The 15,658-nt window shown below is 46.8% G+C and overlaps 1 protein-coding gene and 1 pseudogene across 4 annotated transcripts; both read right to left on the bottom strand.

Annotated features, from left to right (window-relative positions):
- Positions 1-1,573: 1,573 nt before the first annotated feature.
- Positions 1,574-3,836, bottom strand: LOC118241990 (annotated as a pseudogene).
- Positions 3,837-4,057: 221 nt separating this feature from the next.
- Positions 4,058-15,634, bottom strand: si:ch211-225b11.4 (thyroid adenoma-associated protein homolog). Of its 4 annotated transcripts, XM_035530097.1 has the most exons (27): positions 15,442-15,634; positions 15,151-15,331; positions 14,823-14,909; positions 14,681-14,708; positions 14,431-14,579; positions 14,167-14,286; positions 13,920-14,040; positions 13,579-13,718; positions 13,272-13,356; positions 12,999-13,135; positions 12,578-12,775; positions 11,638-12,355; positions 11,257-11,409; positions 11,029-11,138; positions 10,646-10,806; positions 10,245-10,399; positions 9,507-9,665; positions 9,161-9,303; positions 8,817-8,951; positions 8,578-8,682; positions 8,171-8,371; positions 7,693-7,843; positions 6,871-7,108; positions 5,925-6,164; positions 5,538-5,742; positions 5,112-5,300; positions 4,058-4,302 (listed from the first exon to the last, which is right to left on the bottom strand). In XM_035530097.1, exons 1-27 carry the CDS (start codon positions 15,570-15,572, stop codon positions 4,114-4,116), a joined length of 4,629 nt encoding a protein of 1,542 aa, XP_035385990.1. In that variant the 5' UTR covers positions 15,573-15,634; the 3' UTR covers positions 4,058-4,113. The 4 variants fall into 4 exon arrangements, with proteins under 4 accessions (XP_035385990.1, XP_035385992.1, XP_035385993.1 ...); XM_035530099.1 differs by lacking the exons at positions 15,151-15,331; positions 15,442-15,634 and having other exon boundaries at positions 14,431-14,557; positions 14,823-14,885; XM_035530100.1 differs by lacking the exons at positions 15,151-15,331; positions 15,442-15,634 and having other exon boundaries at positions 14,431-14,562; positions 14,823-14,883.
- Between the last annotated feature and the right edge of the window lie 24 nt (positions 15,635-15,658).

Genomic DNA, 15,658 nt, shown 5'->3' with positions numbered 1-15,658 from the left:
CATATCGCAATACGTCCCGGTTCAATACCCGATTCAGGCTGTTTCGTACGCAGCCTGTTCGATCTAGTCCCACTTGTACGCCCATTTGTCCACAAACAACCTCTGCTGACCCAGAAAATGAAACACAGTAACAAGCTTTGGCTTCAAAACGTCTATGCTTCAGCATGTGCAATCGAACTGCGATATATTGAGTTACTACAGCTTTTCGCAGAATCGCAGTAAAGTCATTTTAATTAGGCCAGATGTTCAACTTCCTGTGCCACAACGCACTCCTGCCAGACGGAAAAAGGCTCACACTCGCTGCCTGCACGCCCTCGATGTTTCTAATGAATATACAAAGTTTACAAAATAAAACTTCACGGTGCTTAACGGATCTCCGTGACTGACAGGACTGTGGGCATTTTTTCCCTTACAGTGGCCTTACAGTTAGTCTCTAGACTCACTGCACTCGGTCGTTCTTGCAAAGCACGGTCTGTTTCTTAAATTTCAAGAAGAAAACTCGTGTATTTACTTATAAAAAAATAAATAAAATTTGAAGAAACATGCTAAAGCAGCCCATGATTATGCAATTACAGTTTAAGCCTCCATTCCAGCCAGGAAGAAGAACACATTTAGGGACTCGTGTGTTAGCACTGATCTGGAGATACAATTTGTAAACCGTAATAATTTAGTTGCATAAAATCTTACAAATCAGGTGTTATGTTGGACTATCCTGGTGGGAAACTGAGATGTTAAGAGTAGCTTGAACAAAAATGGATATAGTCCAAGCAAACAAGCAAAATAAGCGGGTAGCAGAACAGCCATTCTGCTACAGAAAAAGTAAAACCTCTGAAAGATTTGAAGTTCTGAACACTACACACGCTTCAAAGCAACACTACTTACTGTTTAACAGAGACAGAGTTGCAGGGATGCAAATTTTTGTGTTGCTTGGATACGCAGCTACATTCTAACCTTGGATCTTAACGCATGAAGTCATTTGTTAATGCACAAACGCTTCGGGAGGCTACGGAGCATAATAAATCATCTCCAGTGCTGTGCTGGAGACAGAAAGTGCACGCTTCACCTGGCAGATGGATCCGTAATGAGGCCTAACACATGCTGCATTGCCTGCTGGGTCACTCAGCCCAGGACAGCCCAGCTCTACTGTGACCATTACATCACCGCCTGATAGCCACACTGTCCCTGCAAAAGAAACATGATCACACAGGGGTTAATGTGGAAAGAGAGAGAGAGAGAGAGAGAGAGAGAGAGAGAGAGAGAGAGAGACAGAGAGAGAGAGAGAGAGAGAGAGAGAGAATCTGAACAAGTGTGATGCATGACTTACTGGAGAGACGCTGTGGGTTGGAACGAGGCAGCTAGAACCGGTCTGGTGAGCGCCAGGCAAGCCAGGCTGCTGGAAAGCTTTGTTCAAATGGTGTTGAGCATCTCAGGTCAGAGCTGGATGCATAAACAATACATAGTTCCAGTACCAGAAACACCTGCAGAACATTTACCAGAGTCCTCAAGGACTCGATTGTGACAAGACGCAACACTGACTGTGACCGGTTTGCTTGAGAGGCATAACCAACTGACAAATATTCTAAAAAGGACACATTTATTAGATTTTTGAAAATAGTTAGACATCATTGGAAATAGACATCAGTGCAAGTTGTAAATAAAAGAGGATTAAATCATGTCAGCTTCCTCACACAAACTGCATGGGACTGTTCAGAGTAAAACCAAAGTCTGAAACACTATCAAAAATGAACACACAAGCACAGACTACAAAAGCATGCGCATGAAAAAAAAATCCTGAGGTGAACCAAAACGCAATTAGTATTTATATGTATAAAAACACTGTGTCAAAACAAGCTTTTCTCTGAATTTAGTATTAAAACTTTTGCCAGGGCACACCAATTAGACAGATTAATACCATTTCAAACTACCTTTAGTGTCTGGATTATTTCTGCCCAATCTTACATATATTTCTGCTTATTGTGTTTTTACAGAGCTGATAAAGGTGCTTGGGAGGAATACTCCATGGAAACCAAGCTGTTTGTGTGAATGTAGCAAGTCCTGAGCTAAGGTCAAGGGGTCAATCAGGGGTCGGAGGTTATCGGAGACTCTGAGCAGCTGCAGGAAGAAAGCAGCTCTAGCATACAAGCCACAAAGGGCACCATGGAAACGTGGATCCATCAGCACACTCAGCCAATCAGCATCCAAGGACTCACCTAGACAACACACAAGAGGCCCACTGTCACCCTAGAAAATCTCCCTAGAAAATCAGATTCAACTGATACTACACAGTTCTCTGTATAGTTCCACTAAAAATTTAAGCGTGCATGATTATGACTAGATTACACTGTACTGAGAGGTTAAGGACTATGATTAACTTAATTATTGACGTTATCTGTGGCAATTACCGAACTGAAGCCCTGTGCAGACGCTGAGATTCTCGCGAATAGAAGTGGCACTCTGCCGTGCCCACTCATCAAGACACTCGGCCAGAGAAGTGGACTCTGGGTATCGTTTTGCCAGGCAGAGCAAATAGGGAAGCACAGTCTCAGAGATCACGGAGGGTTCCAGAAAGACGTTCGCCTCGTCCTGCTCATACAGACTGCTGCATCTGACAAGTAATCAGGGCAGAAGCAGAGACACATCTGCTTACCCCCAGGTACAAGCAGCTCATCATCTGCAACTACACTGAATTTTATACTGATGATGTGTGTTAGTGTGTTAATTTATTCACTGTTTCCCCTCACAATGAACCAGGGGACCAATGGCCCCCAACAGTGAAATAAAAGACGAAGTGTGAGGCTGTAGACAACCATCTCATCCTTTAAAAAAAAAAAAAACTTTTCTTCTCAAAAATGCAGCCTTCATTAAAAAAATGAATGAATGAATCAATCAATCAATAAACCTAAAAGAGCCCAAATGTTTCCATTGGGTTGCTGATATTAAGGGTTAATGCACAATTATTGAGCTTTGATGATGCGTAACCTAGAATGTACGGTGTGACTCACCGTGCAAGCTGGGCCTCCTGCAGCAGGGTACCTGAGATTACACTCTGGAAGATGACTCAACAGGGCCTGCAGAGTGCCCTCAACCGTCCCCACAGTTTCCCCAGCAGAAGGTCCAGCAGTGAATGTAGTGACTGGTTGCGTCTGCACGAGAAAGCAGTTCTGGGGGTCCTCTCCTGCTTGGGATTGGCTTGAGGACGGAGGCGAAGATGGCCGCCTTGGCCCTCACATGCTGACTCTCATCCTGAAGTCGGTGCACACCTGTACTGATCAACCTGTACACACACAAACAGCCTTTGTACCACCTGCATGCTACACCAATTAAATGAACTACAATTCGTACCGAACGCCCAGCGAGGCTGTTCAGTGGAATGCAGACTGTTTACTGGCCACTTATCGCGAGCGCTGAGACAGCAGGGAAGCTGATGAGTAGTTGTTCATTGTTTAGGCGGTTATACAGCGTTACAACACTACCGTACAGTGTCACTGGGCCGATGAGGAGATATAAAACTGGCCCTTGACCTCACCGCTAAATATAGTAAACTTTCCACATTTGCAACTTGATTTCATCAGGCACAGATTCCAATTATTTGCACTGAACATTTCACGCCACTTTGTAAATACCGAACAATGAAACGCCCGAGTACTCCTGATTATGTGATACCGAAATCCAACTGATGCGAGGTCTTTATAGGTAGATGTGCCCCTCAGGCCGCTGGTCACCATGGCAGCTCCCGTGAGGCAGAGCGCCTGCGCACAGGCCAACCGCAGAGCCTCGGGGGCCTCGGCACGCCTGTGGGTCTCCAATAGGACGCACCAGCGCTGGACCAGGGCCATGTCTGTACTGGGAGGTGGAAAGCCACACACAGCACTGAGCGTGCGTACATGTCGTACTCGGTCACTGCAACATGCCATTAAAGACGTTGTTGTGAAAAGGGGGAGACGGACAAGGTAGAGAGAGAATTCAAAAGACGCAGAAAGCTTACAGAACATGGAGAACAGAAGGGCAGAGTGTGTGGAGTAACTGTAACTGACTTTAGACTAAAGCTAACCTTTGGGAAATGGAGCAGGCTGGCAGCATTGAGAGCCTGGGAGAGGAAGCTGTGGACCTCCCCTACTGCCCTCCAAGTCCCCGCAGGAGGACTTCCAGACACCCCTGCAGTGCAGCCTCCTCAAGCCCGGAGAGCGGAGGCCGAGGCTGGGTTCGCCCCAACCCGTCAGGGGTCATGACTTCCGTCAGTGCGGTCAAGTACGCCTCCTTGAACTCCACATCGCGGTGCAATAGCGCCTCCTTCAGGTTGGCCTGAACAAAGGTTGTGTTGTTGTCAAAGCAGTCCTGCAACCTGACATTGTGTGTCTGAAATAACGTCCTAGAAAAATTATTGATTAAAATGCTAATCTTGGACCCCGGAGCAGGACTAAGACCATGTGTTTCCTAAGAAAATGTCAGAAATTCATGTCGGTTTAGAAAGACAGATTGTACGCAGTACAATGAAGTCGCTGTAATGCACCACGCCAAAAGGTCTTTAACTCTAACCTACAGGACATCCTTTCACCACATCATTTAACACTCCACACAGAGGATGGAAACGCGTTCGGAGGCTGCAGCGCGAGATGCGAGTACCTGATAAGCATTATTATGAAGTCATTAATCTCATACAGGGAGAGCTGGATCAGGTGTGCGTGTTTGGTTAAATATTTAGCTCAATGAAAAAAAAGCTCCCTCACAATGGGATTAGGGTGGGAAAACCTGACAGGGCCAAACCTTGGCCTGCGCATAAGGACTACTGAATACAATGGCCGTACTAAACACACCCTAATCAGGCAAAAACAGGAGCAGCGGACCAAAGATCCGCAGTGTGATTCGAGCCCACTGGGCAGTGCATTATGGCTTGTGCAGCTTTCATTTCCTTCCTGTGTGTCGGGTTAAATAACGACATGGGCCGCCACATGCTACAGTTCATAATGGAAAGAATAAAGTCATGATTTCATGTAGAAACATGCTGCCTTAGTTGTTCTTCTGGTTTAAATTGCATTGTTATTATAATATGTTATTTTTTCAGCCTTGAAGTGTAGCTAGAGGTCATTTTACAGAGGACTCCTTGTGCTCACCTGGAGTTCTCTCTCCACCACCCTCTGCAGGCCGGTTCCTCTCCAGGCCCGGCCCTCTTTCACCCACTTGACCAATGAGAGTCGTGTGACCATGCTCCCGCCGGACAGGTTCTGCCACACCTGCCTGGCTGTCTCAGGGTCTTCACACAGAAAGCGCACTGCGGTATGGTGAAAGGAGGCGGAGCCGACCTGATCATAAGAGAGGTGTCAGAAAAGAGAATGTCGGGGTGGAACACAAACACACGCCAGACACTCCACATGCAGAAGCTCTGAAAAAACAACATATGAAGAATCTCTGAGATATTGCAAATTATTTAATTAGGCCCCAAAGACGCAACGTAAACTCCCGGAATTCTTTGCAACACTCCTGCTTTCCGTGTACGTTCCAGGGGCCATCCGAAGGCCCAGCGCTGATTATTCTTGCACCTCCAGTGGGTGTGAAGCTCGGCGTATCTCCTCCATCAGCAGAGAGCCCAGGCGGGAGAGGAAGGGCCCGGAGCAGCCCTCCCTCAGCAGGTCCAGCATGGCCACGTACGACTGCTTCACCAGGGGGCAGCGCTGAGCCGGGGACACCAGCCATAGCCTGGCTTCCAGTCCCTGTACCACGCCATGGAGAGAGGTCCGGCAGAGGCTGGACACAGTGTTACAGGGAGTCAGACTTGGCACTTACACCCGGTCCGCGAAAGCGCGTTGGCAGTTGTGCGACTAGTGAGTGAGTGGCTGATGAAACACCTTGACATGGTGTATTGCGCAGAACGATGCCTTGAAGGTGTCTGCACCACCTCCATCTGTTTGGGGGGCAGGAGAACTCACCTGCCAGTGCGCAGAGCTCTGCCCAGGATGGCCTCCATCTGCAGGAGTCGGCCGTGGACGCCGTTGTGACAGCACGGCTTGCCTGGTGACTCGGGCAGCTCTTCAACCAATCGCAGCACGCTTGCCAGATACTCTGGGGGTGGTATCATAGCAACCAGGGCTCTAGATGACATCACTCGGACTCCATAGATTGGGCTAGCGGCAAGCTGGAGCAACGGTGGCAAGAAGCCCGAGAGCGTGCTGAAGGAAAGACAACAAACAAACAAAAAACCACGCAAACACACAAATTAAAGGGCTAACTCTTAATTTCCTCTGAAATAGAGCAGTGGCCCACACGTATCAGGGATAAGTCATTTTTCCCAGTATTCTAGACCTTTTATCTGACAGCTTTATTCAGAATACAGTCCCACTGGATGACTGCTGAGGTCTCCAGTGAATTAAAGATCTGTTTGATGATACACATGGTCACGGTCTGCTTTATATCTATAAACCATACATTATAATTCACAAATCAACCTGTAAACTGGTAAAAGTAAATAGAAAAACTAACAGAAACAAACATATAGCAAAACATTATTAGGTACATGATGGTCTTGTCTGCACAACTGTTCCATGTTTCCAGTAGGCTCTGTATAATTTGTCTGTGATGTCTGTATAATTTATATATATTGTAATGCATGTGTGTGTGTTAGATTTTATTTACAGTTATTAGTTATTTTTTATTTACAAGTGCATTTACCATATAAATAAACATCAAACGTGTTTAGTAAAAGTGGCCATAAGCACATTACTCATGTAAGAAGCCTAAAATTTAAAAGCACCACTTGCCGGGAGTGGTGGAGCACAGCTTACAGCTGACTATAAAATCAAGAACAGCCTTCTAGGTTCACCTGATACAAAGTGGAAGCTCCTGACAAGATGTGAGGACTCAGGGAATCAGTCCTACCGTGCCTGCTCGTGGTGGCCAGGCTGCAGTTTGGCCAGCAGGGTCAGGATTGGGTAGAGCGAGGGCTGGAGGCTCAGCCTGGCCTCCCGCAGCTTGGCGGCGGCGCACTCCAGCGCCCCCTGCAGGAAAGGCTGCAGGTCGGGGTAGCGGTGGAAGAAAGCAGGCGGCCCCATACCGTACTGGGCGGAGACATCCTCACCAGCGGGCCGCTGACCCAGCATCTTGGAGCAGAGCGAGCCTGGGGGTGGGGGGGGAAAAGGTGAGAGGTCATGAAATGACATAAAAGAACACGTAACGTCCCTGCCAACGCAGACACAGATAAACACCCGTAACCATACGTTTCCCTCGCCCACTAAAACCCTGACAGCGCTGTCTTCATCTTAGTCTTGATCGTAGTCTTCCTGAGATCTACGAGTGGATCCAGGAACATTTGAAGATAGCAGAATATGCCAAATTTGAAAGGCGGCATTCAATAAAATACTAGGTGGAAGAAATGTGCATTTAAAAACATGTTTAAAAACATGTCTAATCTGTCCTTTAAATCATTATTTTGTTAATGATGTTAGTGTTTATTTGGGGGTGTGCGCGTGTGAGCCGTGTTTGAGGCTATGGATGTAAAAAGCTTGAGGAGGTCTATAAATCAGGGCTTTGATATTGCTCATTGTTAGCCCCTTTAGATTAGACCATCCATTGTTATTGTTTGTTGCCTTGTTATTTATTTGTCTCAATCTCTTTGTCCTCAATAAAATAAAATTTAAAAATGGGGGGGGCGGAGAGAAAAATCTGGCTACGGCCACGATAATTGGAGGAAGGGTTGCATACTGTAGAGTTGAAGTGCAGCGTTTCTCATGGCCCAGCAGGGGGAGCTGAGGAGCGTGAGCGACAGCATGGCCACAGCAGGAGCGTACTGAAGGACAGACAGACCCAGGCTGGATCCCTTGACCAGAGCCTGCAGTGTGTGAACTGCACAGACCTGGGATATGAGAGAGAAAGAGGACGAGAGAGAAGGAGAGACAGAGAACAAGAGTGTGTGTGTGTACACATTTGAAATTATTCCAATGTTGAATTACTGCCCTTACAAAGTTAGTAATAATAGCGGAATGATATCAACATAAAAACGAACACATTTAGAATAATGTAACGATCCCTATTAGAGTTCAACTCTACACTAGAGGACATTGTGTAGCGTATTCCAAAAGAGAATTACAGGATTAGTTCGGTGCCGGCCCAACATTCACCCAGCATGCCAGGCCTGCCGTGTAGCCTGTATGGACCTATGAACGGATAAGGGAGGCTGCACCTGTGGCAGATCGAGGGTTTGGTCCCAGGCCTGGGGCAGCGTGCTCCTGGCCGTCTCCAGCAGCATGTTCATACTGAGGGCCAGCAGGGGGCGACGGCAGCTGGATCCCTCTGCAGCCAGCACGGACAGAATGAGCACGGGTAGCCCCGCTCCCCGCCTCGTCACAGAGGTACCGCAGGGCGAGCGCAGGACAGCGAGACCCTGGGGGTGAGAATGGGGCAGTTGAGGGAAAGAAGTGTGCTGGGGTTTGCCACGGTCACCATGGACATGTTGCGTTTTTGCACATTTGTTACTTACGTGTGCTTAAGACCCGCCCGACCATTGAGAACTTTTTTTCCATTAAAAACTTTCACACTAAAACGTAAGAGAGACATGAAGCAGCAGTACGGAAGAACATGGTGACGTACCTGCTGTAATATGTGGCCAGGGATCACCTTAAGCTCTGGATCAGAGCTGGCTAGGAGAGCACCACAGAACTTGGTGAATCCAATACAGCAGCCCTCTACTGCCCCCTGCAGGAAACATTCTCTTCAATAACGGAGGTCTATGATGTGCATTCTGTTGATACTCGATTATGAAAAAAAGGCATGAAAACACCAGACTTCTACAAACAAAACTCTGTGACAGTCGGTGCAGTTGTGCTTACCCAGTGTCTACATTTCAGAATGATGTCCTTAAATACTTTTGATGCCCTCTGCAATTCTTCCACAGTGAGCAAAGTGTTTGTACAGGTCACTGAGAGAATTCTCTCCACCACAGAGCCAAGAAAGATTCCTATTTCCTATCAGGAAGAGAGACATTTGCACTGAAACATATGGGGCAGAAGTAATCATTTTTGCTAGCCAATTCCGCTTACATTCAACAAACCTAAACCACTAATCGCTTTTACTATACTTGTTTACTATGTGCAGTGAAGGTTGTTTGGAGTGGACATGGTAAAGAAAAAAAAGTGTAACTGATTTCTAAGTCATCCTATTTCCAGGCTATCACCTTCAGAGAGACCCAGCAGCAGGTCAGCACCAGACTGTGCTCTTCAGACAACAGCACATTCTCAACCCCCTCCTCGTCCAGCAGCGCCCGGCCAATCAGAGAGCTGATGGCATTCCCCATGTCACAGAATGAAGGGGGCACATCTGCAAAACCCAGGTATGTCAGTAACATTGCAGCAACACTGCCCGAACTGAGCAATATGAACCATATTTTAACTGAGCAGGAAGTCAATTAAATCATGGATAACGAAGTACACATTTATGCATGCAGTCAAGAGCTCGGTTCTGTGAATGTGTTCAGGTGCGCTATGGGAGGTTACTGCCTCGAGACCCTGCAGAGAGCTCACCTTTCTCCTCAGTATGCTGGTCTCCAGAGAGCAACCCCAGTAGAAGCTGCGTGATCTTCTCCAGCAGGGTCAGGATTTCTGCTACTACACTATGGTCCAGAGCTTCTGAGAGAGCACCAGGAACCTCCAGCAGAAGCCTCTGTAGAGCACTCACCACACCTACAGCCATGCAGTTACATACAAACCCACCACAGCTTAAAAGGTGAGGTATGGAAGGTTTTTGGTTGTTAAAAATGAAATAAGTAGCATTATTGATTCAGTAACAGAAAGAAATTGGGCGAGAACATTGTGCTGCGGAGATGCCTAAAATATTTATTCAGAAATCAGAACTGAAGTCAGAATTGACAGGGACTTTGATATACATCTTTTAGGGACTAATATATATATATATATATATATATATATAGAAACATAGCTAATGTTAAATCCAGCATTCGGTGTCTGTTACAGTAACATCAATTATATTTAATGAGCATATTATTATTTGTTTTCACTTTACCCTTCATATCACATATCACTAATTTAAAGTAAACCACGATAACGGCAGCAGACAATCATGTGCTAGAAAGAACGTCTTAATTAAACTCTCCTTCAATACTCCCTAAATGTGCATGTAGGCAAAGTTATTAGATTGATCTGCTTAGGGGAAGGGTGTGCTACTGACTAACATTTTAAAAATGTTTTTCAGCGAGTTGCTTGTAATTACATATCTCTCACGCACGCGCACTCGTGCGTTACCATGCAGCGGTGCGGTCCGAGAGGCGAGCACCATGTCCTGTCTGGCAGCAAGGTAGTGCTGCCTCAGCATCTCCAGCAAGTGTCTGACGAGCATGGCCGACTGCGCATGGCCCTGCTTCGGAGCTCCGCCCACCAAACCTTCCAGAGATGCACATCTACAGCCCGGGATCAGTATGAACCAGTATGAATGTTTAGCAATAAAAATGTTGTAGGGGCCATGAACCAGCAGTCCGTATTTATACGAGTGAAACCAAAGCACTTCTGGATAAATCAGACTTTAAACTGATTCATTAACATTAACAAATCATCAGTAAAAATGCAAAAGGTAAGAAAAGCATTATTACAGTATTCCAGCCAGGAGCTGTAAGTAAGTGGGTCAGGCCAGCTCTTGGCTGACTCACTTCAGTAGCAGCAGTTTGGTCATCAATGCCCCCATCTGGGCCTCGGGCACACGTGGGCTGTGAAGGAGCCACTCAGCCCGGCTGAGGAGAGCGGCAGTTACGTCAGCCTCGAGGGGCAGGGGGCAAAACCTGGCCAGCAGCTCAGCCGCCTGCTCACGGATCTACGGGGGGGGGGGGAGAGAGAGAGAGAGAGAGAGAGAGAGAGAGAGAGAGAGAGAGAGAGAGAGAGAGAGAGAGAGAGAGAGAGAGAGAGAGAGAGCGAGCGCTCACACTGGATTAGGACACAAAGTCAGTGCCTTCTCTGCACACATACTGCAAAGTTAAAAACAATTTTAATTCCGAATTCTTTAATTGAAATTCTTCCGTTTAATCGAGTTTTTAACCTCATTGGTCGTGTCCTCCAAACAGCCAATCAGGACCAGCTGTCTTGACCTAGAGAAAAGCTCCCACTTTCCCCTCTCTTTTGCCCAGTTTATCAGGACAGCCATGTTAGCTGAAAAAGAAATGAAAAGCATGTCAGGCAGGAAAAAGAATCATTAGACAACTTCCGTAACAATGCCAAAATGTTCATTCAGTTAAGAGAAGAGGCAAAGAGGAAAAGCTGGTTCTACCCGGCGGCTGCCCCTTCCTCCGGCCGGGGCTCCAGGAGTCCGAGCAGGTCTCCAGAACAGCAGCCAGCAAAAGCAGGGCTGTCTTCTTCCTCTGGAAGTTGTTCCCAGGAGCGCAAGAGCCCAGAGCCAGCCGAGCCAGCCAGTCTACGAACTCTGCGGAAGGATACGGCCCTTCTGTTTACAGTTTAAAATGGCATATCTAAATGAACATTCATCCGTGAGTTGTTTTTTTTTTACAGTAATCTGTACGTTATCTACTGCAGGCAAAATCGACTAGTGGATGGCATGATGTCCAGGTCTCAGAGCGGGCTTAAAGAAAAAGTATCATGGATTTGTGACAGCAAGAACAAAATAGAGAAGGAGAGGGGAGTCGCTTCCTACCTACTCCTTGATCAAGGATATGTTCCTCTTCCTCGCTTGGCCCTCGTTTACCTTTTTGGGCTTTGAGGCTCGCCATACAGCTGTCTCGAATGCGCACCAGGAACTTCCTGACCCCTGCCTGTAGGTGCTGGCGAAAGGTGGAGGACTCACTGTTCAGGTTTAAAGGCAGGAAGGCCCTCATGGCGGAATACTCCACCTGCGATGGAGCCTCTCTCGTCTTCGGACTGCAGCAGACGATGTTAAGAGCTGCCAGTCGGACTGTGTCGTCCAGCGACGACATCGCTCGCCGGAGGGTCTCCGGGCAGAAGGAGCCGTCTGAGGCCCAGGGTGGCCGGCCGGTGACGGCCCGCTGAGCGCCTGCAATGCGGGCCCACGCGCAAAGGTGTCCGGGGCAGGTGGTGTCCAGCACAGGCAACAGGGTGTCGGGAGCTCCTGGGAAGGAGCGCACCGTGCACGGCAGGAGGTAGCTGGAGGCATTGCTCTGCAGCAACACTACGTCCGAGGTCAGAGCTTTCAGGACTGTGGGCTGCCATCGCAGCGCCCAGTGACCAGCCAAGCAGTGCTCGGTGGGTGGGGCTTCTTTTAACAGACCAACGGTGAGCTCCCGTCTCTGTTCCTGAAGGAGGGATTTGTAGATTTCAGCAGCACAAGGAGCGAGATGATTGATGGAGAGGCACTTAAGAATATGTGACGGAAGACTGGGGTACTGTTCCAGAACCTACAAGAGACAACGTCACAGATGAAGGCCACTCCAAAGTCAAACTGCCAAAGCATGCATACTGAGTTGCTTCTGAAGAATGAAATAAAAGACGTTAAACAGCACCAATAAACAACAAACTAAATTGCTTTTTAAAGTAATTCTTTCCCATTAATAACACCATCAAAGTATCCATTACAACAGGCCTTAAAGCAGGATTGAGTCTGCACAAACATGTCTGACCGTGTTTGTGCCCGTGTAGGGCAACAGGGCACTGAGCAGTGGGTATTTGCCCTTGGACTCCCAGGGCAGCTCTGCCATCCTGTGCAGAAATTCCACATAAAGCCTTTTTTCAGTGACTCCAGAATGCTGGCAGTCCAGATCATAGATCTCCAGAAACAGACAAAAGGCAGCACGCACCAACTCACTCACACCCTCTACCTGGAAAGGAATGTGAGAATTAAAAATATAATAATAATAATAATAATAATAATATAAATAACAACAATAATAGAAGTGAACTTGCATGTTCTTGGGGATGCAGATTGCTTCGGTTATGGCAAGTAGATTATTATATTGCCATATTATACTCTTATTCATACATATTCTAGTTTATCTATTTATATTACAACCTGACACCCAAACCAAAGTTGCGCTGACTTACTGGACTCTCTGCATTGGTCCAGATGATTTGTGCAAGTCTGTGTCGAAGGCTTGAGGTCTCCCCAAGAACAGGTGTGCCAGTCACCTCCCAGATCTCGGGGAGACATTCCTTCATGCTTTTCAGCCACATGGTAAACACTACAATCAAAATTCGCACTTCTGAAATGTTTGTCCCCTCAATCCAAAAGATTCCAATGATCCATAATACTTCAGATCTGGGAAACAAGTAACCAGTGCAGAATAACGCCTTTTCTAATACTTCAGATCTGAGTACCTTGAAACACATAGTAGTGATAGTCCAGGTTCTCATCGCACAAAGGTGGGATGAGAGGAAACAGCCCATCGAGGAGCAGACAGGTCTGAGACAAGAAGGTAAGATGTGAGAGTCGGTGGAGACAGTCATCAAAGGAAATATTCTCCAACACTGAAAACCAGTAAAGCCATCAAACCAATAAAACCATCAAAGCCTGCAGCATGAGAACATCTTACACATTTTAGCCTGACAGAACATCATCACAACTTCATTTGATCCATATGGGACTCTGGATCAGCGCCTAACATCATGCAATGCGGTGACTCACGTTGCAGTTGCTCCGGCTGACGAGGATGTCCTTCCTACAACAGGTGAGTAGTCCTCTGACCACAGCCAGCCTGTCCACAGCGTCCACACTCCTGGGACAACAGTCCACCTGGAGCCTACCTACTGTTAAACTCCACTGCACTACAAACACATGCACATACATGGAGGTGCACAAATACACATGTACGTGCGCAAACGCACAAGCACACACACACAAAGAAACATGTACATGTGCGCACACACACACACAATATATATATATATATATATATATATATATATATATATATATATATATATATATATATATATATATGCTCCTTGTGCGGTGTTGTAGCTCACCTCTGCTCGTAACCTGCAGAAGACTCCAGGAAGATGAACTTCCACTTTCACTGTCTGTTGCCGTGGAGATGAGCATGGCAACAGCAGTGCCTGCCAACAACCGTGTGTCTCTGCTGGAGATCTGAAAAACGCAAACTGCGATTAAACATCAACACACGTCCTCAAAAGCAAACCACTTACATGCATTTCAATCACAACATGCTTGTATAACATTTCTGGTAATGCAACTGTGACAGCAGGCACTAACCTCCCCTAGGATAATATTCATAAGGAAGCCCAGAATCCTCCTCATAGGAACATCACCCTCACCCTCAAACACGAGCTGGGACACTTGCTCAGGCAATAGCTGGAACACCTGCAGACAAACCTGGAAGAAAACACACACACACACACACACACACACACACACACACACACACACACACACACACACACACAGGTTTAATGAAAATCCACACACCCCACCAACACAAAATCCGCCAGTTTTAAGTGGAAAACAACGTGGTCTCACCTTAACAGTCTGATAACACAGAGCTCCATTTCTGCTGGCTTCCTCTTTCATAATGACAGGGAGTAACCCCGAGAGTTTATGTAGCAGTGACGTGCAAGTTTGCCTTAAAACTTCTCGCCCAGCTTCGCTGTCCTCCAGAAACATACAAACTGTTTTGAAATACAAAATAAATATACAGTACAGACTCCTTTACAGAAGTCAAAGCTGCCACATAACACATATTTAAATACAATAATCCCATAAAGTTCACCTATCTGAAGGTCCTTTATTGACAACACCTGCAAATTAAGAATTAAGTTTATGCATTAAATGAGTGAACTTTTGCATTGTATTCCAAACTCAAAAGTCTCAAAATCATCTGCAGAACAAAGCTCAAAAATATCTCTCTTTACCTGTTCTTGTTGAAGAATTTTGTGAAGACGTTGTTGGACCGCTTCAAAAACTAAAGACTGGTCGACCTGACCCAAGTGCTGCATCATCTGTAAGGGTACAAATCCAGACAACAAAACCTATTCTAACAAACTATGTAAAGTTTGGCCAGTTTATACAACTCCACCTCAGATGACAAGTCACCAAAGCGCACATTACTGGTCCTGACCCGCCAGTGCAGACGACCATATATCGCTGTGACTGCGCTTGGTATGAAGTGTTCTGTGCATTGCATTTACAGTATTCTGTGCTTCTTCTGCACTCCATGCCCCACGGGGAGGACGGGCCTACCTGGTCTAGTTTGCGACAGGCTGATGATGTGTTCCCCTCCTCCGTCTGCAGGGCCAGCAGGAGCCGCACCAGGCGCCGGTGATGCTTGGGTTCTAGGGACTGAAGCAGGGGAACCGGGATTTTTCTCAGCGTGTGAGATGCCTCTTCGAGGGTGCGTTCCTTAGTTCGCTTCACGGTGGTCCTGTCAAGAAAATCAGCACGACACCATCAGCGTCCTGTCACACAGGCTCGACAAACGACATGCTGGCAGTGTTGCAGGGCAGGAATTTGACTAACTGGAATGACACTAACCTGACGCTCTCTGTGAGCATTTTTAAGAAAAGCGCAAGCGTGTCTTTAACGTGTGGCGACATGCTGTCATCTAAAATAAATGAACGGAGAAGTGCCTCAGACTGACAGCCATCTGAACTTGTAGAAATCATTGTGGCACAGCCTCTTCGTTAAGTTTTAAAGCAGACACTCCTAACCAAAACCAGCCTCTTCCCCGTGGACTGCCATTAGTCTCACT

This window comes from Electrophorus electricus, chromosome 9 (genome assembly GCF_013358815.1).
Source record: "Electrophorus electricus isolate fEleEle1 chromosome 9, fEleEle1.pri, whole genome shotgun sequence".
NCBI lineage: Eukaryota > Metazoa > Chordata > Actinopteri > Gymnotiformes > Gymnotidae > Electrophorus > Electrophorus electricus.
The sequence above is the reverse complement of the archived record's forward strand: the minus strand, read 5'-3'. Positions and strand labels throughout refer to the sequence as shown.